Source organism: Ammospiza caudacuta, chromosome 30 (assembly GCF_027887145.1).
Source record: "Ammospiza caudacuta isolate bAmmCau1 chromosome 30, bAmmCau1.pri, whole genome shotgun sequence".
In the NCBI taxonomy this organism is placed as follows: domain Eukaryota; kingdom Metazoa; phylum Chordata; class Aves; order Passeriformes; family Passerellidae; genus Ammospiza; species Ammospiza caudacuta.
Window position 1 is genome coordinate 5,048,506 of NC_080622.1, and position 26,817 is coordinate 5,075,322.

General features: G+C 46.6%; 5 protein-coding genes across 6 annotated transcripts; 1 reads left to right on the forward strand and 4 right to left on the reverse strand.

Annotated features, from left to right (window-relative positions):
* Positions 1–59: 59 nt before the first annotated feature.
* Positions 60–3,262, reverse strand: LOC131569640 (feather keratin 4-like). Its single transcript, XM_058821882.1, has 2 exons — positions 3,062–3,262; positions 60–803 (listed from the first exon to the last, which is right to left on the reverse strand). The coding sequence occupies exon 2, from the start codon at positions 786–788 to the stop codon at positions 402–404; it is 387 nt and encodes a 128-aa protein (XP_058677865.1). The 5' UTR covers positions 789–803; positions 3,062–3,262; the 3' UTR covers positions 60–401.
* Positions 3,263–8,769: 5,507 nt separating this feature from the next.
* Positions 8,770–12,006, reverse strand: LOC131569649 (claw keratin-like). 2 transcript variants are annotated; one of them, XM_058821893.1, is made up of 3 exons: positions 11,847–12,006; positions 9,641–9,911; positions 8,770–9,534 (listed from the first exon to the last, which is right to left on the reverse strand). In XM_058821893.1, the coding sequence occupies exons 2-3, from the start codon at positions 9,894–9,896 to the stop codon at positions 9,500–9,502; spliced, it is 291 nt and encodes a 96-aa protein (XP_058677876.1). In that variant the 5' UTR covers positions 9,897–9,911; positions 11,847–12,006; the 3' UTR covers positions 8,770–9,499. The 2 variants fall into 2 exon arrangements, with proteins under 2 accessions (XP_058677876.1, XP_058677875.1); XM_058821892.1 differs by having other exon boundaries at positions 8,770–9,911.
* An 8,818-nt stretch (positions 12,007–20,824) lies between these two features.
* LOC131569302 (feather beta keratin-like) lies at positions 20,825–21,148 on the forward strand. The gene has a single exon (XM_058821510.1). It carries the CDS (start codon positions 20,843–20,845, stop codon positions 21,146–21,148), a length of 306 nt encoding a protein of 101 aa, XP_058677493.1. The 5' UTR covers positions 20,825–20,842.
* Positions 21,149–22,948: 1,800 nt separating this feature from the next.
* LOC131569310 (feather keratin 1) lies at positions 22,949–23,272 on the reverse strand. Its single transcript, XM_058821518.1, has one exon. The coding sequence runs from the start codon at positions 23,252–23,254 to the stop codon at positions 22,949–22,951; it is 306 nt and encodes a 101-aa protein (XP_058677501.1). The 5' UTR covers positions 23,255–23,272.
* Positions 23,273–26,276: 3,004 nt separating this feature from the next.
* LOC131569308 (feather beta keratin-like) lies at positions 26,277–26,600 on the reverse strand. The gene has a single exon (XM_058821516.1). It carries the CDS (start codon positions 26,580–26,582, stop codon positions 26,277–26,279), a length of 306 nt encoding a protein of 101 aa, XP_058677499.1. The 5' UTR covers positions 26,583–26,600.
* Between the last annotated feature and the right edge of the window lie 217 nt (positions 26,601–26,817).

Consider the following 26,817-nt stretch of genomic DNA (forward strand, 5'->3'; position numbering starts at 1 on the left):
TTTTTTTTTTTTTTTTTTAATGTGATAAAGGAAAACAGAAAATGCATTTCGGTCGAGAAAATTTATTTGGAAAGAGAAGTTTTCCTACAATTGTGGAACAAAACTGTACAGGATACAAAGAGCATCATTCCGGGGGGTTCAGCGAGGCTCTGGCAAATCACCAGCATCCAAGGGATGCCTCTTGTAAAAAACGGGGAATTTCTCTTTTTTGGCAGGGTTGCCGTGTGCAATTCCGAGCATTTCAAGTCACCTCTCTAAGCTCAGTGCCAGTAAAAAAAAATCCGCGATAAGCCAAAGCGCGGCGGGAGCAGACGGCTGCGCCGCGAAGCTGCGGGAGAACAGCTCTAAACTAAGGGAAAAAAACCGCTGGGATTTCACCCGGAATTTCCCTTTCCCCGGGCTCAGCACGTCCAGCGCTTCCCGGAGCGGTAGGAATTGCAGGGATGAGTCCATTGCGAGGAGTAGCTGTAGGAATATTTGGGGGCGCAGCGCGGCTCCGCGCGGGCCACCACCGGCGCTGCCACTTTGTCACCCGCTGTCACCTCGGCTGCCACCGCGGCCTGGGGCTCGCCCAGGGCCACCTCCGAGGGTTCCGAGGCTCCCACGACGGTTTGCTGGGGGTACGTGGTGAGGATGGGCCCCGGGAAGGTGACAACCACGGGCGGCGGGTAGATGATGACCCGAGAGTCGCCGCAGGTCACCACGCAGGGCTCGTTGGTGCTGCTGGCCAGAGGCTGGGGACACTTGGGCTCGCAGGGGGTGGCACAGGCCAGCTGGGTGGAAGCCATTGCCTGGGGGAGAGCCTGCGGGGTTCAAAAACCACAAAGAAAGGTCCAAAAGCGAAGCAAAGAACTCCTGGAAGCTCTTGGACGTTGCCATTTGGGTCTAAGAGATCGTCGGAGGAAATTGGGATAGAGACAAAATTTGAGGGCTGGTTTATTGAAATTTGGCTCTAAAAGATCGTCAGAGGAAATTGGAACAGAGACAAAATTTGAGCATTGGTTTATTGACAGTTGAATCTAAAAGATTGTCAGAGGTAATTTGGATAGAGACAAAATTTGAGGGCTGGTTTATGGACATCTGGATCTAAGAGATGGTTAGAGGAAATTGGGATAGAGTCAAAATTTGAGCGTTGGTTTATTGACATTTGGCTCTAAGTGATCATCAGAGGAAATTGGGATAGAGACAAAATTTGAGCAATGGTTTATTGACATTTGGCTCCAAGTGGTTTTTAGAGATAATCGAAATAAAGACACGAGCCAAGGGCTGGTTTATTGACATTTGGCTTTAAAAAATCGTCAGAGAAATTTGGGATAGAGACAAAATTTAAGCACTGGTTTATTGACAATTGTCTCTAAAAGATCGTCAGAGATAATTGAGATAGAGACAGAACTGGAGCTCTTGTTTGTTGACATTTGGCTTTAAGTGGTTTTCAGAGATAATCGAGATAAAGACATGGTCGAGAGCTGGTTTATTTGGCTCTAGGTGGCTTTTAGAGGTAATCGAGATATCTCTAAAAGGATATTGTGCTCCTAAACTCGGAAAAAGACGAGAGTTGAGCACTCGGCTATTGACATTGCAGGAGATAATTCAGGTAAGAACAAGAGCTGATCGCTTGTTTGTTGACATTTGTCTCTAAGTGGTTTTTAGAGATAATTCAGATAAAAACAAGAATTGCTCTCTTGACTATTGACATTTCGTTTTGAGATCTTTTTAGGGATAACTAAGGCAAAACCAAGAATTGCTCTCTAGGCTATAATTTCCTTTTAAGATCTTGTTAGGGATAATTGAGGTAAAACCAATAATTGCTGTCTTGATTATTGAGATTTGTCTTTAAGGGATCCTCGGAGTTAATTTGGATGCAGTTTTATCTCCCACCTTTAACTTTCCCGCCCCGATTTGTTCTGAATTCCTGTTAATTTTCCCCTTTTCTCCTCCTCCCCCTGGAGCAGAACTCCTCCTCTTTTCCTCCCAGCCCCGGCCCTTTGGAGGAATTCCTGAGGACGCGCTCGAACTCGTTCCCACAGCGCCTCTGTTCCTCCCACACTTGGGGAAAAAAAAAAAAAAAATCCGGATTTTCCACGTATTTCAGCGTGGAATAATCAGCTTTGCAACCTGCTTATTTTTTGTATTATTTTCCTTGCAGATTCCCGTTGTTTTTTTTTTTTTTTCCGTCTGTGTTTTAGCACGAAAATATTCTGCTAAAACACAGGGGAAAAAAGCAAAAGGCTGAGAATAAGTGGAAGTGTTAAGTGCTCGTTTAATAAGCGAAACATATAATTAAATATTTATATCATATAATATATATGTTAAATTATTTCTATAGTGATATAATCAAGCCAAATAAGAAAATTGCATTTTCACCTAGGGGAAATTAATTCAATAATGTTTATTTCTTCAGGTTAAATCCTCACATAAAAGCCTGGTGTAGCATCAGAATATTTTTAAAAACTTGTAAATTAAATTTATTCTTTTGATAATTTAAAAAAAATTCAAAAATACCCATGGAGGGCATTTTCCTCCGAATTCCCTTAAGTGAGAACGCAGCACTGACCTACAGAAATGCTGAATTTAATGTCTGTAAAAGCGCTTTAGAATTGTAAATCACTTTTAAGAGTTAGAAATGAAAGTTTTTGGCACAGTTACGTTAATAATCCATAATAATCACTTGGTGTAGCTCGCTGTGGCTCCAATTAAATTAAGGATGAGCTGATCCAAGCAGCAGCAGAGCTGCACCGAGCTCAGTTCTAAGCAGGATTTTCCACAGTTTTCCCTTAATTCCATCCTGAACCCTCTCCCCGATCGTGCCACGCAACCAAAAGCGAAGTTAAATCCATCCCCGAAACTTTCCCGAATATTTTTCAAGAATTAAAAGACTGAAATCCTCATTCTCCCATAAATCCCAAAAGCCCCGCTTGGACTTTCTCCCACTTTGGCCAGCACGAAAAGCGCTCCTAAATCCCTCAGAACCAGAACATTCATGCAAAGCTCAGCCCCGATTTTGGGGAGAAATCCACTCCAAAAGCAGAAGGAAAATTGAGGTTTTTAGACCCGAACTTACTCAGAGAGGCGGAGAGGTGGAGTCGGGAGAGGCAGTGAGGAGATGCCAGGGTGGAGAGGGGATTTATACCCTGCCCCGATGGCCGGGGGCGGCTGAGCCACCCTTTGCCAAAGCGCTTTAATGACTCGGGAGCCGAACCCGGTGCAGGGATCGCTGCTGGAGCCGCAGGAATTGTTTTGCTCGCTGTTTATGATTATCTAAAGCCGCGTTGGGCAATAACCCCGAAAATGCAGGTGGCAACTGGCCAGGTCTTTTCATCTCGGAATTTCCTGCTTTTCTGCTCCCGGTTTCATTAAGAGGTGAAAATGCAGCGAGAATTAATGAGGTTTTTTTTTAGATTATCTTGGCTAAAAGCTGGAGCGCGCAGGGAATCTTGGAGAGCCAGGGTGATTTTCATTATGGAAGCAAAACCTGACACAGGGAATCGTGGCCGTGCCTTGTTTATCAAATCTGGGATTCTTTCCCATAATATTGGTGGGATTTACGGGTGTGCTCCTAAATCAGGGGAAGAAGCTGCTGCAAAGCTGAAGAGCAAAGCTCGGGGTTATCTTTGGAATAAAAACGAAGAGGTTCATGAATTATGCCCATTGTGAAGTTTAAAATGAGGAGCTTGATGAAGCACTTTCCATAATTTATTCTTTGTGAGGTCACAGCAGCCTGGATCCTCTAGGATGTCATTACCGTGATTACCACGAAATTATTTCCCTGGATGATAAACTCGCAGAGGTTTTGAGATCCTCTTTGAAATCTCATTTTCTGATGTCTCCGGAATATTCCTGATAAGCTCCAAAGCCCTGCAGGATATCTGGAGGTGCCTCATAAAATCAGAATATTTCTTGGGATGCCACAAACCCCAGGATAGCTTTACCTCGTCTCAAGGTGGGCATTTCCAGGCGCAAAAGCTCCCCCCGGAGGGAAGAGGGATTGAAAAGGGAAAAAAATGGAAAAAAGGGGAAAAAGGGGTTAAAGCACACGGAGAAAATGTGAAATTCACCCCTCGGAAATGATTTCAGCTCTCCTCAACTGATCAGTTTGGGAATTCCCAATCCAGGAACCGAATCCGGGCTGGAAAAAATCAGTCCCTGGAGCACAACGGGATCAACTCCTCCCAAAATCACCCGAAATGCAGAAATTTGGAGTGGAATTTTCTCTTTTCCACCCGCGTTTTGTATTTTGCTCCTGTGCCTGCAGTTGGTTCGTCAGGAATTGTGGGGATGGATCCAGACAGAAGGAGGGGAGGTTTAGGGAGGATTTGGGGAAGGAATCGTTCCCTGTGAGGGTGGGGAGGCTCTGGCACAGCTTCTCCAGGGAATTTCTGGGAAAATCCATTCTCAAAACTTTTCCAAATTTTTTTTTTTTTTTCAGAATTAAGAGACTGAAATCCCTCATTCTCTCATAAATTCAAAGCCTTGGAAAAGCCCCCGCTTTGATTTTTGCACCCTTTACCCGGCACAGAAAGCAGAGCAGGAAAGCGCTCCTAAATCCCTCAGAACCGGAATATTTAAGCCCCGATTTTAAGGAGAAATCCACCAAAACGAAGAAAAGTGTCCGAGGCCAGGCTGGAAGGAGCCGGGACCGCGGCAGGGGTGGAACTGGGCGAGTTTTAAGTCCCCTTCCAACCCAAAACCATCCCGTGAGTAACAAAGGCAACAAAGAGCGAGCGCAGACTGCAAACCCCACAACACAGAGCCTTAATAACCATTAATCCTGAATTACTGTAGAAAATCACATCCTTGCGCAGGGCAGGGGCAGCTTTAATACCGGTTCGTTCGGTTTTTTGCGCCCGAACCGGTTCGGCGGGGCTGCAGAGCCGCGGGCTTCGCTGCTGAGGCTGAGTCAGGAGCTCTGCCTGACGGAGGAATCATCAAAGAGAAGATTTGGGGTGGGAGCGGCGCTGCCGGAGCTTCGCAGCCCTCGCTGCCCCCGCTTCAAAGCGTCTCTGCCCGCTGACATCAGCGGCACCAAGCTCGCATCATCAGCAACAATTCCGCCCATCGGGTAATTAGCGGCAATTAACGCCTCGCTCCCCGCGCGTTCTGCTCTATCAGGAGTTCTGATTTCGCAGGGAAAGTCGGAGAAACCCCAAAATCCAGGCGGTGACCCCTGGCTTGCTCAGGGCAGGGAGTGACCTCGGTTGGTCTTGGGTGGTTGCACAAGAGCCGGCGGTTCCCGGGTGGGGAAAAATTCCCGAACTCGCCCAGGGAAAGGTTCTTGGGCTTGGTGGAGCACAGAGCATGCCCTGGGAAGGGGTTGTGGGGTTGGAGGAACCTGGAGAACACTCAGGGAATGGTTCCGGGGTTGGTGGAACCCAGAGAACACTCAGGGAAGGGTTCTGGGGTTGGTGGCGGCTGGAGAACATTCATGGAAGAGTTCCTAGGCTTGAAGCATGCTTAGGAAATGGTTCTGGGCTTGGTAGAACCTGGAGCACGCTCAGGGAAGGAGTTTTGGTGTTGGTGGAACCGAGACAACACTCAGAGAAGGGGTTTTGGGGTTGGTGGAACTCAGAGCACGTCCTGGGAAGAGTTTTGGGGTTGGTGGAACCTGAAGAAGACTCAGGGAAGGGTTCCTGGGCTTGGAGCATGCTTGGGAAAGGGTTCTGCGGTTGGTGGAGCATTGAACCTGGAGCATTCCCGGGAAGGGTTCTGGGCTTGGTGGAGCCCGGAGGACACTCAAGGAAGGGTCCCTGGGGTTGGTGGAACCCAGAGCAAGCCCAGGGAAGGGTTCTGGGGTTGATGGAGCCCGGAGCATGCTCAGGAAAGGGGTTCTGGGGTTGGTGGAACCCAGAGCATGCTGTGTTTTGGTGTTTTGTTTTGATTTTTAAATTTGTCCTCGGTTCTGGTATTTTTGTTTTTAATTTTTTATTAATCCCGTTTTTCAGTGTTTGGGTGGAGCCCCAGATCTGAGTTCCCTCGGTGGCTTTGCGTCTCCCTCTGCTTGTCCCGGGTGGCATTACACAACCTGCCTCAGTTTCCCCATGAAGCCCGGGATTTTTCTGTTCGATTTTGGAATTATTTCCACTCGATTCTGAAATTTTTCCCACTCGGTTTTGGAGTTATTGTCACGTGATTTTGGAATTACTCCCACTTGATTTTGGGATTATTCCCACTTGATTATGTAGTTTTCCCCATTAGATTTTAGAATTTTTCCCACTTGGTTTTGGAATTATTCCCACTCCATTTTGGAATTATTCCTACTCGATGTTGGAATTATTCCCACTCGGTTTTGGGATTATTCCCACTCAGTTTTGGGATTTTTCCCACTCCATTTTGGGATTTTTTCCGCTGGATTTCGGGATTATTCCCACTGGATTTTGGGATTTTTTCCCCACCCGCCTCCCAGCAGGATGGATCCCTCCCCCCCGGAGGGAAATCCCACATTTTCAGGAGAGCTTAGGGCAGGGAATTGTTTAATGGCAGTAAACCACAGGAATGTAAACACGCGGGAGGAGGAGCCGGGTATTTTTAGCAACCCTTGGGTGTGGCAGATGCTCGGAGTCACCTTGGTCCTCCCGGGGTGGCTCCAGGGTGACAAATTCCGGCCAGCACCGGCCTCAGCTGCCACCAACCTGCCCCGGGGGCTGAATTTAATGCAATTCAATCCCTCGGGGGCTGGAGTATTAACGAAGTGTCGTTAATGAAGTTTTATGCTTAATTAAGAAATGTTATCACCGGATATTCGAATATTTGAAAGCTGATAAGATGTGGTTTGATTCATCCTGGTTTTTAGTTCCGATGTTTAGTGTAGGAAAAGCAAAAATCGCTTAAAGATGAGGATTTGGGATGTGTTTATTCTAAATACCTGTAAATGTCATTGCCAGGGAGTTCCTTGAGTTAGTCCAAGACACTCAAAATTCCCAAATATCCCAAATATTCACCTTGGAATTAATTCCAGCCCCGGGGCGCACAGAAGCTGATTCACCGAAAATCCAAACCAGCTCCTGCCCCCCCAAAAATACAAAATAATGATCCGGAAAAATGCCACTCCTAATCCCCATCCTCGTGTTGCTAAAGTGCAGCTGTTGCCCAACATCTGGATGTCCAAATCCAAATCTTGGTGTCGCAAGGCTTGTGTACAAAGATAATTAATGTTTGTGGATCGTCCCCAACACCTGTCATTAGGGGAAGGATCATCCAGGAGCTGATTTGTGGAAAAAGCAGATTTGCAGATTTCCTTTGTGGATTAGACGAAATTAAGTGGATTGGTGTGGACAGAAAACCCCCGGCAGGGGGGTGCGGGAGGATTTTGGGAATGTGATTCCCCGGAAATTCCAGCTCCTTAATTCCCATCTCGATCACTCATTACTTCTAGCTATTACCAAATATCGGCTAATTTATACATAATATTTAATATTTATATTTGTTTCTTTCACATTTTAGGCTGCACGTCCCCACGTTGCAGATTGTTCTTGCCTATAATATCTCTATTTATAAATATATTTATATTTATAGGTTATTTATGTTAATATTTATATTTAATATTTATATATATTTATATATAAAATTTATACCTACAAATTATATCTATATATCTATATCTATATCTATATCTATATCTATATCTATATCTATATCTATATCTATTTATTTCTTTCACACATTGCAGATTGTCCTTGCTCATAATATATAATATTTATATAATATTTATATTTATTTCTTTCACGTATTGCAGATCATCCTTGCCCACAATATATAATATTTATATTTATTTCTTTCACATTTTAAGCTGCATGTCCCCATGCTGCAGATCGTCCTTGCTCATAATATATAATATTTATGTAATATTTATATTTATTTCTTTCACACATTGCAGATCATCCTTGCCCAACTTGTCCTCGCCTGGTGCCCCAGGGAGGGTGACAGCTCCTGCCTGAACATGCTTGGCCCAGGATTTTTGTCCTATTTTTGGGGAACAGCCTCACGAGTCAGCTGGAAAATTCATTCCAGGGCTTCAATTAATTAAACAAAAAAAAACCCTGCATTTTTGTGCTGGGCCCAGCTCCCAGAGGCAGCAGAATTTCACCCCAAAATCCAGGCTAGATGTACTCTGGGAAAAGGCAAAATCTCCTCAATTTTGCATGGTGGTTTGGTTAATGCTGATGTGGGAGGGGTTGAGCTTCAGGAAAAGTCCCAAAGTCACTTCTGGGACCAAAAAGGGTCAAAATTAAATGTAGAGGAGAAAGTTTTCCACCAGAACTGGAGTGACTGGACAGGGGGGTGGGTTCAGACTGAAAAAGGGAAAATTTGGGTGGGATTTGGGTTGGAATTGTTCCCTGTGAGGGTCCCAGGATATTCCATGGATTTTCCATCCTTGGAAGTGTCCAAGGCCAGGTTGGACCCACCTAGAATAGGGGAATTGGGGTGGGAGTTTTTGGGATTTCAGTTTCCTTTCCATCCCAAACCATTCCAAAATTCCCTTGGTTGGTTTGGATGGGATTTTAGGGATAAATCCTTCCCTGGCCCAGGTGATTCCATGGATTCCCCATCCCTGGAAGTGCCCAAGGCCAGGTTGGATCCACCTGGGATGGGGGAATGTCCCTGCCCATGGCAAGGGGTGGCACTGGATGATTTCTTTGGGGTCCCTTCCACCCGAAACTATCCTAAAAAACCAAAACCCAAAAGTGCATCTGCATGACAGCATTTAATGGGAACGAGAAGCTCAATTCACAAATGCAAAACTCACTGGAAAGGATAAAATCAAAGAATTCCAGGAGCGTCCACAACAAATCCCCACCCCCATGATTTTCATAGATTTTAGCAGAAGGATTTTGCAAAGAGATTTGCTCTTACAATTGCTGTAAGTATTTTGATTTTGGCTTTTTTTCCCCCTTGCATTAAATGAGGTAAAGGCAGGAAAAGAAGCTGGGAGAGCGTTACATGGTGAGGCTAAGCAGAAATAAAGCACAGCAAGGAACTACAAATTCCTAATTTCCAGAAATGCCAAGTAGAGATGATTTATTTCCTTTTTTTTTAAAATGTTGGTTCAGCAAAATTTGCAAATGAAGAGGAATTTGGGTAAAATTTCATTTTGGAACCCAAGATTTTCAGTCATATCATTTGGGTGGATTTTGTAATTTTTTATTTTGGGAGAAATTGATAATAAAACATCCGTGTTGGCATAAAAATGAATTTATTGACACACAGCTTTTGGCAAACCAAAAAAAAAAAAAAAAAGAAAAAAAAAGGAGATATATATATTTTTTAAAAATCTGGTTTCTTGGAAAATTCTGGGCTTTGGTTTATCCTAATTTGGAATGAGGTATAAGTAGAGAAATTTCAGTTTTTTCATAGTTTGGAAATTCTAGTCCTCAGGCAGGTCTAGTGCCAGGAATCCCTGGATTTATGGACTCCATGGGAACCTCGGGAGCTCGGCACTTCTACAATCCATTATCCATAAACTTTGGTCGGGCTCTGTCTGACTGCTCAGTTGTGCTTTTTCAGTCTATCCACAGATATCCAGGCAAGGTTTAGGTTGGCCTGCAAGTTGCACAACAAAACTGGGATGAGTGAGGAGGAAAAGGATTAAAAACCCCCAAAGCGCCCCGAAAGGAGGTGTCCGCAACTGAGCCCAAAGCGCACCTACCCCCAAACCCAAGGAATCCCTGGGAGCCCAGGAAGTTCCTGATGTCCAGCAGGCCCGTGGAGCCCACCAGGGTCTGCTGGGGGAAGGTGGTCAGCGTGGGCCCGGGGTAGATGACGGAGTAGGGGGGAAAGTCGGGCTCCACGATGTCCACCACGGTGTCGGGGTACTTGATGACGCAGGTGTCGTTGCGGGTCACGGCGAAGGGCTCGGGGCACGCCAGGCCCGGGGGCAGGCAGCACTCGTGGAAGGGAGACATGGGGGCAGGGCAGAGCTGGAAAGGAGCAGGGAAAGAGGGAAAAATGAGAAAAATATTCCTCGGTGTGGCGCTAAACATCTGGGATAAATAGCGGTGTTTTGGTAGAGCGGTTATGGGAATTTATGGGAAATTGGGAATTACAGAGAGCATGAGTGGGAGTTGAATTTGGCAGGGCAGAGCTGGAAAGGAGCAAGAAAAGAGGGAAAAATGAGAAAAAAACATTCTCAGTGTGGCAGGAAATATCTGGGATAAATACCTGGGTTAAGTCACGCGGTTATGGGAATTTACGAGAAATTGGGAAATAGAGAGGGCTCAGGTGGGAGTTGAATTTGGCAGGAATTGAGCAGGAATTCAGGTGGGAGTTGAATTTGACCTGGAATTGAGCAGGAAAAGAGGGAAAAATGAGGAAAAACTATCCTTGGTGTGGCAGGAAATATCTGGGATAAATAGCGGCGTTTTGGTAACGCGGTTATGGGGAATTGGGAATTCCAAAGATCTCAGGTCGGAGCTGAATTTGTCCAGTTTAGTTTTCCAACCAGGAGCTCTCTTCCTTCCTGGTTGAACTTCCTGCTTTTCAACATAATGGTATTTTTCAGACCATCACCATTTTAACCCCAAAATCTTTTATCCCATTGTTTCTCTTCCTGGGATTTTCGCTGTGTCCGTCCCACCCCTCTTGCCAGTGGAAAACCACGACTCCCAACTCAATCCCAGATTTTCAACTCAGGTTTAAATCCTCATTTAAATCCCCAGTGTGGAGGTTGGAGCTCGTGTCCTCCTCCTACCCTGTTCCAAGTGGAACAGTGAGATCCAGGATGGAGATCCACCCATTTTTTTATGGGTCTCATTAGGGATCAGCTGAATATTTGAAATCCCAGAGCACTTTAAACCCAGCCTGATATCGAGGCCAGATTTTCCCTGGGCATGGTTTAATTATGGATTGAAGACCGTGCTTGCCCTGGATTATGCCCACACGGATTGGGCAAAGAAAACACGTTAGGAGATGGGATAATTTTCCTCATTTTCCTCATTTTCCTCATTTTAGCTCTGTGAAGCTGCTGGGGGAGAAATTAAGGGCTGGCAAAGGGGGGTTTGAAGTGATTTCCTAAATAATTCCCCACTTCACCCCAGGAATCTGTGAGGGAGACAAAATCCAGGGGGGATTTCTCACGTCTCCACCTGAACATTCCATTTTAACCTTCCCAAATTAAAAATTCTGAGTTTTTTTCCAATTAATTAAAGTCCAATCTCCTTAGACTTCAAGGTGAGGAGAAGACAACCACGGGGTATTTTTCCAGCTGAAAAGCTGGATCTGGAATGGCCAATTTTGACTTTGAGAAAAGAAGATTGGTCTGGGGGTTGGGATCTTCCAGTGCTTCCATACTATTTGTAAAAGCTCATCCCAGAACTCCTGAAAGGAGGTGAAAAAGGAGCGCTGGGAAGTTCCTTCTACATTTGGAATTCAAAATAGAAATATATTTTAACTGAAGCCAGCAGTAAAGTGGATTTTGAGTAAGGAAAATCTGTGTTCTGCTCTCTGCAGGATTGGGAAAATATTTAGGGCGAGTTCTCCAACTTAAAAGACACGGGAGCCTCCTGGGAGACAGCTGAGGGTGAGAATATTGTAGAAATTAAATTTTAAATGATAATTTCTTTAATGACACTGACTCTTTAGAATATGAAAAGAGCACCATGGAATTATTGAGGCTCTTTAGGATTCAGAGGGAGTTTTCTGTGCCCTCCCTGCTTTCCTGAGCTCTCCCCTCTGAAGTGTAAAACTTCAATTAACTCCAAACTAAAGGATAATAAAAAGGCTTTTTCTGCTAAAACACCCCCTTGTCCTTTCAGGAGCTCGCTCTGTCATTTGAGATTCAGATAGCAATAACAACAATAGTAATAATAAAATAATAATTGATTTAAAATCCAATAATTGATTCAAAATTGACTTACCAGGATCACCCAAGGAGGAGAGGAAAAGAAAAGTGATTAGGGAGGCTTCTACGTAGCAAACGCTTTTATACACGTCCTCGAAGCGCCTGGAGGATGTGACACCCTCTTTGCATGAAGTCTTAATTAGTTGCAAAACAAACTTTGCTGCCTGCATAACTTCTGCGAGTAATGAAACTGTTTTGCTCCCTGTTTGTGTTTGTTCCCTCCCGGAGCTTCCCAGAGCGTGCTACGCCCTCCGGGCAGGATTCACTTTGCCCTTTCAAGGGCCAAAAATAGGGCTCGATCTGCTGCTAATTAACCACATTTCAGTTATTTCGGGGCCTGATCAAGGGTTCTTTTATTGGCATTGGGTTTTCCCTCTCAGGTGCTGTGAAAGGGAGCTGAAGTGGCATCATTTCCTAGCAGGGAACTGAATTATTTTTATGATTTCCCAGCGTGGATTTTTTTTTTTTTTTTTTTTTTTTTTTTTTTTTTTTTAGTCCCAAAACCACTCCCAGGGGCATCAATTGTACCCTTACATCTATGGATAAGGAGAAAAAATAAATTCACCATGCCAGAATTCTCAATAAATCCCATGAATTCTCAAGAAATCTCATGAATTCGCAAATAAATCTTTAATTTCATGATGTCAGTGACCTCATGGAGAAACCTCAGCCTTATCTCCCATCCTCTCCTTACAAATCTTGGGATGGGGTTTAAGTGGAGCAGCTGGATTTGCTCCTGGGCTTTGCAGGGTTTGACCCCAGCGCAATTAAAGGCATCCAAATCCCACCCACGGTTCTGGCTCCTGACTCAAGGTGAAATCACAGCCTCACATGGCCTTGATTTTGTTTTATGGGGTTTTTTTTCTCCCTTTTCCCCCAGTTTTTGGGTTGGAAAGGATAAAGTTGTGGGAAAAGGAAAGTTGGAATCATCCAGGTTTTCTGGGGCAGAATTAAGGGGCGGGGGGAAAGTAGACAAGAAATTGTTCTGTCCTCATGAAAACGTAATTTAGCACAAATTATATAGAACCACTCAAATATTGGAGAAAATGGCGGCGGGTAGTTTATCAACATTTTGAGTGAGCCAGACATGGATTTAAAATATTTTTATTGAGATTTTAAAGAGGAAATCAATGACAGAAAAATCATAATAAAGACACAAATCAGGATTCCCTCAAAAAGAGATTTCTGAGGGACCCACCGGTTGTGTAGCCAGGAATATTTTGGGATAACAGCACCCAGATAATTTCATTTATTTACTACCTAAAAACTGTCCTTAATTGAAATCCTATTGGAATACCGGGATGGGGATCATTTAAATATTCAGGGACAACCTTAAAAGCACAATTCCACCTCCCTCTTTCACCCCTGATGCCCAAATCTGCATAAATCCCTTGGGATCAGCCCGAACCCTTTTGTTCCCAAGTGCCCACAAATGCTTTTGCCTTAGGACCCCTCTCAGGCTGCAGATAATTTATGCTGGGAGGGAAAATGGAGAGTAAATAATAATTAGGAACAAAGGGAGGCAGCTCAACTTCCTGGCACCTCGCTTGGGATGTGAATCCTGGGAAAGAGGAATGAGAATTGTGGATATCCCATCCCTGGAAGTGTCCAAGGCAGGTGGGAATGTCCCAAGATTTAACTCTAATTAACAAGCCTAAGGTTATAAGAAAGCTGTTCCACAGGATTAATTCAGCTGAAATGTCATTTATGAAGATATAAAAGGACACTAATACATATTTTTATATTTTCATTTTTTATATTTTAAAATGTTTAATTTTTTATATTTTTATATTCCTATATTTCTCTATATTTACAGATTTAAATTTCATGTATGTATTTATATATACATATATTTACGGATATTTTTATATATGTATATATTTCTATTTCTATATATTTATTTCTGTGTTTCTACATTTTTGCTTCTTATATTTTTACATTTTATTTCCCTTCAGAACCCACATTAAGTTTAACCACTTAACACTCTTTTTAAAGACAATAATTAATTGCATTTATATAAAATTCACACAATGTGTGGCCAAGCGCAGATAAACCTTGAACCTGAAGGTTTATCCATCAGAGGCTGGATTTGATGAACTTGGAGCTGGTGTTCTGTGAGCACTCCCCTTTTCCCAGCCCCTTATGCTGCAGAACATTCTGGAACTCGCGGGGATTTCTGCTCCCTCTGCATTTTTGGTCCCTCTATAAAAGATCTCCTGGGCCCTTCCCTGGCAGATGGATTTTCCGTCGCCTTTGGCAGATTTTAATTCCAGTTATTATCTGGGTGTAGGGAAGCACAGGAGGCAAATGAATCCTCCGAGGTCACCCCGGGAGCAGCCGGAGGAACATGCAGTGAACCGGGCTGCCATTTATTTCAATTTATTTCAAATCCAGATTTGAATTCCAGCGGCTCCTGCAGGCCTTGGCTGCGGTTCCGCAGATCCGTGGGGGGAAGGAGAACCCCCAAATTCCAAGATCAACTGGGAATGAAGGAGTGGGAGTCCCAAGCCCTGGAAGGGATTTAGGGAAGGGCTGGGAGCACTTTTGGACGTGTCCTGAAATGGCTTCTCCAGTTGGGGCCTAGAAATCTGTGCCAGTAAACACAGCCCTGGGTTTTATTTTAATAAATTACTCAGTTTTCAAAGTGTTCTGCGTAGTCACGTTCTCCTGGTGTGTTTTGTGCAGTCCTGGAATGGTTTAAAGAAGGATCTTTAAAAATTATTTCATTCCAAGCCCTCCCAGGAGCACAGGCCGCATTCAGCCAGGCCTTGGACACTTCCAGGGATGGAGAATCCACAATTCCCTGCAAAACATCCCCACCCTCCCACAGAACATTTTTATCCCGAATTTCTCCCTCAGAATGAGCAGCAAACTTTGATTTCTTTCCATTTTCTCCTCAAAAAAAAATGGTGAGTTTCCCGAAGCTGTGTGAGGCCTTCAAGGCCCCATCCCTAATTAAAACCCCAGCCTTTGTTTATGTCTTTCGAAACCTGAAGCTGCCACTTAAGAAATCTGCAATTAGTGGGGCCTCCAAATTGCTGCCGTGGATGGGGTAATGATCCCCAGGCAGAAAATAATTCCTTTTTAATGAAAATCCCGCCTCAAAAATCACCCCTTAGGAAAGGCCGCGCTGCCCAGGAATAATCGTATCAGCGCGGGTTTATCGGCTTTTAGCAGTTAAAGAGGGATGAAACCACGCAAATAAATAATAATAATAATAATAATAATAATAATAATAATAATAATAATAATAATAATAATAATAAAAACAGGAGAGTGAAGATGTTGAAATTTTTTTCAATTAATTGAAATATTAACGAAGCCTTTTGTGTGTGCGTGAGGTGTTAATTAATTCCAGATTAATTTTTCAGGACTGAGTTCTGCATTCTCTCCTTGTGGGTCACACTGGCCCTGTTTGCATTTCTGACCTTCCTGTTCCTTCTTCAGGGCTGTTTTTTATCCCAGAATTCCAGAAGATTTGGGGTTTTTTTGGTGGGTTTTTGTTTTTTTTTCATTTTTTGTTTTTTTTTTTTTTTTTTCTGAGACTGCAAGGCTCAGAATTAAACTGAAAAATCTTTTTTTTCCCTCAATTCCTTCTCCTGACAAGCCCCCATTTTTATTAAATCTTAATCAAAGATCTTTATTTGTCATTCCTTTATAAAAAATCAACTCTGAGCCCCTTCCCCTAAATCCAGAATTAACCAGGAATGATCTCCACATTTTGATTTAACAATTATTCCCTGCTTGTGTAGTTCCTGAGGAATCAGTGTTGTCGAATGTCCAGGTTTTCTCTGTAACAAATTCCAGCATTTGCCTGTTCTGGGAAATCTGACAGAAGTAAAAACCCAAAGTTTTCAAATTGAAATCAAACAAGAGAAAATATTTATATTCATTAATATGATCATTATAATAAGATATATGATTATTTATTAATTAGTGTATTTATAATAGAGTAATATTTATTATAAATATAATGAATATTTATACTATATTATATTCATAACATTATATTATTAATTATAAATATACAAGAGATTCAATGTTTATTAATATATTTATATTTTATATGAATATACAAATATTTAAATATATTTATATAAACATAAAAATATATTTAATGGTTGTATTTTTATTCTATATTTTATTATAGATTTATTTTTATACAATATAGTTATACAATATATTTAATATATTATTTTATTTATTTATTTATTTGATTATGTATTTTAAAAATATCTCTTTATGACCAGAGAATGTCCATTACCAACCTTGCCACGTCCTTCGGGGTGACTTTGTGACTTTCTTTGTGCTCCTGCAATCCTGCTGCATCCCTAAAAGCTGCTAATGAGTGTTTTACATGAATAAATCATTCATGAGAGTTTGCAAAGTGCTTTGAAATCCTTTAATCCAAAACTTCCCGGGGCTGTTCCCGGGGACTGGCGTTGCCTTGGGAACTTTGCAGAGTCACCCATTTTTGCAGGAATAATTCCAGAGAAAAATGGGATGAATTATTTAAAAAGGGGAAATAGGAATAAAAATGGGCAATTCGATGATTTTCGGGGAAAGGGGATGGAGTATGAACCCTTTTCCTACTGAAATCTCCCAATATTCTGATTATTTTGTATATATATAATATATAATAAATTATATTATATATAATTTTACATATGTATAATTAAATATATAATTATATATATATATATATATAATTTATAAATATAATTTTATAATATATAAAATATATACATATATAGAACATAAATATAAATATATTTCTATATAAATATATCCCTGGGAGGCTGGAGGAAAGGTTGAGGGAATTGTTCTGCCCACACAGAAATTGGGATTTTATTCCTTTTTCTTTAATAAAGGGCATTTCTGGGCACCCTCGTTGTGCTCTGCGACTCTTTAAGCATCACCCCCCATTCAGGGTCCGAGAGCTGCCCCGGGGTTGACAAAAACCTCATTCCCGACCTCATTTTGGGGTCATTTTACCAAAACCTGCATCTTTCAGCCCAGGTAGTGAGGCAGGGAAAGTGCCCGGTGTCCCTGAGCTCTGCCCTTCCCTACAGCCAGATTTGTTTTTTACCTGCTCCTTGTTTGCTCCTTTAATCCAGCACAATTTTTATTTTTTTTTTCCTCTTTAAATCCCTCTTAAATGACGAGTTGGGACAGGGAGAGCCCCGAGGCAGCGACTCTGATCCCAAAAGTGCCATCCCAGGTGCTCATTAATGGTTTGCACATCCCTGTGTCATTATCCCCAGCGTGGAATTGGCTTCAGCCACCCATGGGTTGAGCAATAAAAGTCCTCAAAGATAAACAGATCAGAGCTCAGCTGTCATTCCAGTAATCAGCTCCTAATCAGGTCAGGATTCTTGGCCTTGTAAGGCGTTTTTAAATTTTATTATTTCCTATGCTGTGTGCATTTTGAAGCCAAATAATGGAATAAATTAAATCCCAATAGTGGATGAAATTAAATCCCAATAGTGGAGTAAATGAAATCCCAATAATGGAATAAAATAAATCCCAATAATGGAATTAATGAAATCCCAAGAATGGAATAAATGAAATCCCAATAGTGGTATAAATGAAATCCCAAAAATGGAATAAATTAAATCCCAGGAATGGAATAAATTCAATGGAATAAATTCCATTATAATTAATGGAATAACCTGCATCCAGGGAGAAGCAAATAAACTCCTTTCCCTGGGTTTCACAAATCCATTCCCTGGCTTTGTGCTGTGATTTCCTGTCAGTCTCCCAGGAAATCATGGAATGTTTGGGATGGAAGGGACCTTGAAACTCATCTCATTCCCCCCCTGCCATGGACAGGAACTATCCCACCATCCCTAGGTGCTCCAGACTGGCTTTGGACACTTCCAAGGATGGAGTATCCATCCATAACCTCTGCTGGAACCTCCCCACCCTCCCAGGGAGGATTCCTTCCCAAAATCCAACCTAAATTTCCTTTCCTTCAGTCTGAACTTTCTCAAAATCCCATCTAAATTTCCTTTCTGTTGGTGTGAACCTTCCCAAAATCCCACCTAAATTTCTTTTCTGTGGGTCTGAACTTTCCCAGAATCCCATCTAAATTTTCTCCCTGTCAGTCTGAACCCTTTCCCCCTTGTCCTGGCACCCCATCCCTTGGGAATTGTCTCTCCCCCAGTTCCTCGTTGCCCCTTCAAGTCCTCCAAGGCCATAATCAGGTCACCCCAAATCTTCTCCAGGCTGAACATTCCCAGTTCTCCCAGCAGAGCTGCTCCATCCCTCTGATCCCATCCTGCAGCCTCCTCTGGGCTCTCTCTAGCAGCTCCAGCTCTGCAGTTGAGGTCTCACCTGAGCAGGGCCCTGCTGGACCCCCCCTTTCCCCATCCCCACCTCATTTTGTTCCCAGCGCTGCTGCCTGAAATTGTCACAAGAATCCCAAGCAGCCTTGGATCCGCTCCAGAGGCTCCGTGGGAGGTTATTATGACACACAAAATGACTTTTTGATGAAAAAATTAATAACCCTGGGTTCTGACGCTGTTAAATGCTGTCTGCCTGGGGAGTAACCAAATTTCGGGCGACGTTGTTGCCCAAGTGACAAAACCATCCCAATTTTGCATTGTAGCTGCAATATTTCCATGGCTGATGCACTCTGTGTGTCTCAACCATTTAATGAATATTTGGGATTGGCTTTGAAGTTCTTCCCTTTCAAGAAGCTGAAGAGCTTCGGTTGCTCTGCAGACAGACACCTCCGAGGCTTCGGGATGTGGAGTGAAGCTAAATGAGAGATGGAGGTTCTGATACTGCTGGGAGGGAGCTTCCAGTGAAACATCCTTTTCTTTTTGTTTAATTTAAAAAACACTTCCTAAAATAATTCATTTTTTTAAATTAAAAGAATACTACCTAAAGAAAATTCCCCTTAGTTGTGGAGTCACGGAATGGTTTGGGGTGGAAGGGACCTTAAAGATCACCTTGTCCCAACTCCTTCCATGGGCAGGGCCACCTCCCACAGGGTCAGGTTGCTCAATATCCCATCCAGCCTGGCCTGGAATGGATCACATCCTGGAATTGATAATTTCTTCAGCCTCAATCACCACAGGAAGCATTCCCAATTAATTTGGTCCTTCTCTGAACTGAAATCATTGAATAATTCTAAAAATAAAGCCCCCAGTCTGGGGATTGAATAATTTTATCCCTTCATGGTCAGTTTAATTCTTGTTTTGCTGCAATCATGATGCGCTAAGCTCTGCTTTAATGAATAAAATGAAACATTTCTCTCCTCAGAAATGTTTTGGGGCGGAAAAATTGAAGCTGGAGACTTCCTCCCCTTGGTTAGCCAAAATTATCCGCTCAAATTATCCGAGTTGAGCTGAAATGATTGTTGGCTGCACCACCTGAATGAAGCATTTGGGGTTCTGGCTTTGGGGATGGCCATAAATCAACCAAAATTAGGTGTCCCAGCAATTGCAGGGATGCCACCAGCCCTGTGTTCCCAATTGCTCCCATTCCTGTCCTACAGCAGCTCTGTCAGGATGTCACCAGTGGCCACCCTGGCCTCTAAACTGCGGTGCTGGGACATCAAACCTGAGCTCATTCCAGCCCTAATTAGGCCAGGGAAGTAACTTGCCCAGTAGCCCACAGCCAACACCAGCTGCTGAATGTTTTATTTCCACTGAAAAACAGAATTCAGCTCCCCGCTGGAAAAAGAGAAAGAAAAACCATTCCTGGAGACTTTGCAGAAGTTGCTCTGAGGGTCAAGGGGGAATTAATCCCCCTTAAAGTGTGAAGCTGACTTGGAAAATAATCCACATTTGGTTATTAAATGCACTTGGAGGTTCAACACAAGCTGAAGGTGGTGACACAATAAACTATAAATCATGAGGTGGTTTCTGGAATAAAATACTGAATGTTGACTGAAAAACTAAAAAAAATTGGTGCCAAGCCAGGTTTGTGACCTAATTAGGCTCTCACCTAAAGCAGGGCTTCATTCTCGATGAGAGATTCAAACCAGACATGTGGCACAATCTGAAAACACATGGAAAAATAGCTGCAATTACATTTATGCAAAATATGCAAATGCTGTGTGAATCTGGAGCTATCTGGGATGAGTCTGGCATGGTTTTAATTTGGAAATGGCAATAAGACAGACGAGGCAGTGACTAAACCGCCAGACAGAGGAGGAAAAACACTTTGCTTTCCAAGGAGATGGCCACAAAGGCCTGAATTACCTGAATCAACAGTGCTGGCCAGGAGAGGCCTTTGATCTCTAATTAAGTCACACAAAACGAGGTTCCAGCGTGGAATGGGGATGCCAGCAGCAAGGAAACGGGGAAGGAGCGTTGCAGCCCCAAATCAAAGGTTGGTGCTGGAGGAAGGGAGTGTTTTCCATGCAGGATGAGCTTGGGAAACACATCCCATGAGCAAAGGCTGGCCCTGGGGCTGTGTGGGACAGTATAAAACCCACTCTGAGCACAGGATCCCTCATCCACCTCTCCTGCCTTCTCCTCCTCGGTGACACAGGTGAGCTGAAACAGCCTTTGGCATCTCCTTCTCCTTCTCCTTCTCCTTCTCCTTCTCCTTCTCCTTCTCCTTCTCCTTCTCCTTCTCCTTCTCCTTCTCCTTCTCCTTCTCCTTCTCCTTCTCCTTCTCCTTCTCCTTCTCCTTCTCCTTCTCCTTCTCCTTCTCCTTCTCCTTCTCCTCCTTCTCCTTCTCCTTCTCCTTCTCCTTCTCCTTCTCCATCTCCTTCTCCTTCTCCTTCGTGTCCTTGTCTTTGTCTTCATCCCTGGCCTCAATGCTGCAGAGATCCTGCTGAGAACTTTGCCCCCAGATCCTTCTCCCAGCCTCTGCTCACTGCGAGGAGTTGGGAGAAGCTCTTGGGCTCTTTGCAGGAAGCCATGGGGATGAGGCTCCTGATCCTATCATCCTCTCTGTTCCCGGTCACTTCCCTCGGCCTCTGCTCCTTCTCCTGCTGAGGCTGTGCCTCACCTTCTGCCTGTGCCTTCTCCAGGTTCTCCTGCAGCCCCAGCCATGTCCTGCTACGACCTGTGCCGGCCCTGCGGCCCCACCCCGCTGGCCAACAGCTGCAACGAGCCCTGTGTGAGGCAGTGCCAGGACTCGCGGGTCATCATCGAGCCGTCCCCTGTGGTGGTCACCCTGCCCGGGCCCATCCTCAGCTCCTTCCCCCAGAACACCGCCGTGGGATCCTCCACCTCCGCCGCCGTGGGCAGCATCCTCAGCGAGTCCGGGGTCCCCATCAACTCGGGGGGCTTTGGGCTCTCGGGGCTCTCCGGCCTCGGTGGCCGCTACTGCGGCCGCAGGTGCCTGCCCTGCTAGAGCCGGGCCGCGTGTCCAGCGAGTGCCTCGCCAGGCCAAGTGTCCCCTGGAGCTGCTGGCCAGCCTTTCCAGAGGCCTCGGGCCCCTCCTGACAAGGAGGGAGGCAAACGTGCCCACCTGAGGCTTCTGCTTGTCCTGCTTTCTCCTGCGCCTCCCCGGGCCCTGCCGTGCCCTGCTCTGCTGGCCCAGGGGCTCAGCCCCAGCCCAGCCCAGCCCTGGGCTCCTGCTGCTCCCGCTGGCCCCGTGCCCAGGACAGGCAGACGTGTGTCCCACTGCTGGTCATGCCTGCCTGCCCATGCCTGCTTTGGTTCTGTCTTCACACACTCAATAAAGTTCACTCTGCATTGGAATTGGAGTCTCCTGGAGTTCCTGCCCTGCTGGGATGTGCAGCTCAAGCTGCTCCATGGGTGGGGGGGTGATGGCCTGGGGGTGTTTGGGTGGTTAAAGGCCAGGGTTGGACCTTTCTCACACCTGGGCAATGTGAGAACCTCCAAGGCAATCGCTGGAAGTGCCATAGGGCAGTGGAGGGTGTGTGGCCTTGTGTGAGTGTGCACAGGGTGACCAAGAGTGCCCTAGGGGACATCTGAGCCTGGCCGAGGTTGGGGATGTGCTGAGGTGGGTGTGTGACGAGGACATGGGACAGGGATGGGCACACAGGGACTATGATTCCTCCTCTGAGGGAGGGCAGCAATGATGGTGACAAGGTCTGGACCTGTACCCAGGCCTAGAAGGGAGCAGTGGATCCATCTTATCCCCCACCCAAATTGTCCTGTGGTCGGGAGCAGTAATTGCTGTGGACTCATTCCGTGTGTCACCATGTCCTGAAGGAGCAGGTGTCTGGAGCAGACCTGCAGAACTCTGCTGTGTTGACTGGCCACTTGGTCTTGGAGCATTTTTTCAGCCTTGAGGACTCTGGGATTCCTCCACAAGAGTGACGCATGCTCAGTCCATTTCCACTGTGCAAACACCTGGCACAGGACTCACATTTCTCTTTGCAAACCTGCCCTGGGAGCCACGTGTCACCTCAGAACCTTGGGTTGTCCCAGTGCTCCAGAGTTTGGATGCTGTGCTTGGATGCAGGCAAGGAAAACAACCACTCATAGTTGGAAATGCATAATAAAGGCTTTGGGAATGTGCCTGTAAATGCTCACAGAAGTCTCTTCTGGAAGGTCAATGTTTTGCTTCATCCACTGAAACCCAGTGTCCCACGTCCCTCCTGAGTCAAATGTCCACTGAGGCACAATGACAAGGCCACACTGTCTCCAATCCCACCCCTCAGAGCATCACATTGCCCACAGAGCAGCTTTAGCTGGTGATCCCAAAATGGAAGGAACACCATTTTGCCTCATCATCTGGAACCCAAAGTCCAAAACCCCTCCTGGATCAAATGTCCCCTGGAGCACCTCCTGTGCACAACAACAAGGCCATACTGCCTTCAATCCCACCCATACACCCCAGGGCATCACAGCGCCCACATGGAGGAGCTTTAGCTGGGGATCTCAAAATGGAAGGAACTCCAGAAGACTCCAGTTCCAATGCAGAGTGAACTTTATTGAGTGTGAAGACAGAACCAAAGCAGGGGTGGGCAGGGCCCGGGCCAGGCTGACCCAGCAGCAGGGCCTGGCCGACTGTGGGACACACACGTCTGCCTGGCCTGGGCACAGAGGAGAGCAGGACAAGCAGAAGCCTCAGCTGGCCACCCTCCTTGTCAGGAGGGGCCCGAGGCCTCTGGAAAGGCTGGCCAGCAGCTCCAGGGGACACTTGGCCTGGCGAGGCACTCGCTGGACGCGCGGCCCGGCTCTAGCAGGGCAGGCACCTGCGGCCGCAGTAGCGGCCACCGAGGCCGGAGAGCCCCGAGAGCCCAAAGCCCCCCGAGTTGATGGGCACTCCCTCCTCACTCAGGATGCTGCCCACAGCGGCGGAGGTGGAGGATCCCACGGCGGTGTTCTGGGGGAAGGAGCTGAGGATGGGCCCGGGCAGGGTGACCACCACGGGCGAGGGCTGGATCACCACGCGGGAGTCCTGGCACTGCCTCACACAGGGCTCGTTGCAGCTGTTGGCCAGCGGGGTGGGGCCGCAGGGCCGGCACAGGTCGTAGCAGGACATGGCTGGGGCTGCAGGAGAACCTGGAGAAGGCAGGGAAAAAACCCATGGGGTGTGAGGAACACAGGGAGATGGTGCTCGCAGGAGGAAACACAGCCTGGGCAGAAGGGACAGCCTGGAGAGGGAGCAAGGGAGGAACCCAACAGCCCTGAGCCCAGAGAGTTCCCTGCAAAGAAATCCCAACATCTCTCACCTTTCCCCAGCAAAAAATGACCACAAAAACCTGGTGAGAGCAGAATCAAGGAGAAAGACTCTCAGAGAGCACTATGGAGAGGCAAAGATTCCATTGAGGATTGAGAAGAGAAGAGAAGAGAAGAGAAGAGAAGAGAAGAGAAGAGAATGAGAATAGTGAGACAAAGGCCCTCACAGCTCACCTGTGTCACCGAGGAGGAGAAGGCAGGAGAAGTGGATGAGGGATCCTCACTTGCTCTGCCTTTTATACTGTCCCACACAGCCCCAGGCCCGACGCGCCTCTGCACAGGGAACGTGTTTACCAACAAGCTCATATTTTATGCAAAGCATCCCCAATTAAGTAAACTGAAGGTTGTTTACGCTCCCTTCGAGGCTGCCTTTTCATTTCCCTGTGCAGGACATGCCCATTCAGCCAAACTGGCTCCTTTCAAGTGCCAGCATTAGAGGACAAAATGTTTTTAGGGTATTTTTCAGCCAGAACCAGGCTGATGTTTCAGCCAGCTGGGTGGAGTGGTGCTGTATTTCCAGGTGATGTCAGCATCTTCCCCTCCTGAGGCAGCTCTGAGCCTTTGGAGTGATAAATGAAGTTTTTTTTATTATAAACCCAGGATTAAAGGGCTGGCTGTGGCGGGGACTGGCCGTAGACGTTGCTCCCTGTGACTCCAAGGCTTTTCAAGCCTTCTTAGACATCATTTATTCATCAGAGAGACTGCATGGGTTGGTTTTGAACTTTCTTTGGGATCTCACGTTGCCTTTGGAAGAAATTATCTCGTTTCTCCTGCCTTTCACCTCTTTCAGCATTGCCTGGAGGTCTCCAATCAGCAGAACAGGACAGTTCCAGAAGGAAGGACGCTGCTTTCCCAACAAATATTATTTCCTAACAAATATTAGTCAGGGTCATTATCTTGCAGAAAACACTCCTTAATGAGAACATCTGACTTCAAAACTCTTCCTTCTCCCATTCCTCAGGGCCATCCCTCCACTCCTTTTTCCCCCCTGCCTCTGACCAGATCAGGTCCCAAATACTCAGGAATGTTTCCAAGCAGGACACAGGGAGCAGCTGAGGGCTGGCAGTGCCCACAAACCCAGCCTGGGCAGCACAAGTGGCCAGGATGTCCCCAGAGATGGGGAAAGGAAGGATTCCATGCTCTGAGCTGCATTTCCTGGGGCAAGGGCAGAGCTGGTATGCCCAGGAGTGGTGACAGCCCTGCCCAGGCACCACCATGACACCCCTCAGGGCAAATGGGGCAAAACTTCTGTCCCAGTGAGGCTGGGGCTCCATCAGTGACAGAAAAATCTGAAATCCCAGAGGTCCAAGCCAGATTCATCAACCAGGAGGTTGAAGGGAGCTCTCAGGTTGATAGAAGTTGTTTCTCCAAACAAACACATTCAGGAGAAACCCCGAGGTGTGACAGGGCAGATCTAACAGAGAGATTTCCTTCAAAACTCTCACACACCACGTTTCCATCCCGCCATTTCCACTTAAATGCCTTCCAGAGGCAAAACACTGAGCGCAACAAAGGCATTTCCAGCCCTCTGTCCTTCTCCCTCACCCATCCTTCCTCACTGAGGGTCTCCATGAAGCCCTGGGTGTCCCCACCAACCCAAATCTCTCAGGGGTGTCCTGGGGGTGTTGTCTCCCTTCCCTGGTTCCATTTTGACCCTGTTGCTCCAATGTCCCTTCCTGGCTCGGGCAAGGACAGGAGGACATTTCCACAGCAGATAAAGAGACAGAGGAACTTGGCAGGATGGATTTATTTCAGACACTGATGCCCCAAATAGGGGTTTGACTGTCACCAGGTGGCTGCAGGGCCTGGCACACCCCATTCCCTGGGGAGAAACACTCCACAGAATGCAGGAAAAGAAAACTGGGCATCACGTTGACTTTGGCAGTTGGAAAAATGTCCCTTCAACGCATTTGGAACTCCCTCTGCATCCAGGACTTGGGAGAAAGACTGGAGGAGGGAAGGTAAAGGTCCAGGGGTAGGCGGTAAAACACAATCATGGCCTTGGGCAGGTGGGTGAAACTGGAACAGGAACATCGGGTCAGCGGCTTGACTCATGAGCTGGAAGTTGTTCAACCACAGCCTGGCTCAAATGTCCCCTGGGGCAACTCCTGGTCACCCTGTGCACACTCACACAAGGCCACACACCCTCAGAGGAGGAATCATGGTCCCTGTGTGCCCATCCCTGTCCCATGTCCTCGTCACACACCCACCTCAGCACATCCCCAACCTCGGCCAGGCTCAGATGTCCCCTAGGGCACTCTTGGTCACCCTGTGCACACTCACACAAGGCCACACACCCTCCACTGCCCTATGGCACTTCCAGCGATTGCCTTGGAGGTTCTCACATTGCCCAGGTGTGAGAAAGGTCCAACCCTGGCCTTTAACCACCCAAACACCCCCAGGCCATCACCCCCCCACCCATGGAGCAGCTTGAGCTGCACATCCCAGCAGGGCAGGAACTCCAGGAGACTCCAATTCCAATGCAGAGTGAACTTTATTGAGTGTGTGAAGACAGAACCAAAGCAGGCATGGGCAGGCAGGCATGACCAGCAGTGGGACACACGTCTGCCTGTCCTGGGCACGGGGCCAGCGGGAGCAGCAGGAGCCCAGGGCTGGGCTGGGCTGGGGCTGAGCCCCTGGGCCAGCAGAGCAGGGCACGGCAGGGCCCGGGGAGGCGCAGGAGAAAGCAGGACAAGCAGAAGCCTCAGGTGGGCACGTTTGCCTCCCTCTTTGTCAGGAGGGGCCCGAGGCCTCTGGAAAGGCTGGCCAGCAGCTCCAGGGGACACTTGGCCTGGCGAGGCACTCGCTGGATGTGCGGCCCGGCTCTAGCAGGGCAGGCACCTGCGGCCGCAGTAGCGGCCACCGAGGCCGGAGAGCCCCGAGAGCCCAAAGCCCCCCGAGTTGATGGGGACCCCGGACTCGCTGAGGATGCTGCCCACGGCGGCGGAGGTGGAGGATCCCACGGCGGTGTTCTGGGGGAAGGAGCTGAGGATGGGCCCGGGCAGGGTGACCACCACAGGGGACGGTTCGATGATGACCCGCGAGTCCTGGCACTGCCTCACACAGGGCTCGTTGCAGCTGTTGGCCAGCGGGGTGGGGCCGCAGGGCCGGCACAGGTCATAGCAGGACATGGCTGGGGCTGCAGGAGAACCTGGAGAAGGCACAGGCAGAAGGTGAGGCACAGCCTCAGCAGGAGAAGGAGCAGAGGCCGAGGGAAGTGACCGGGAACAGAGAGGATGATAGGATCAGGAGCCTCATCCCCATGGCTTCCTGCAAAGAGCCCAAGAGCTTCTCCCAACTCCTCGCAGTGAGCAGAGGCTGGGAGAAGGATCTGGGGGCAAAGTTCTCAGCAGGAGCTGCATAGCA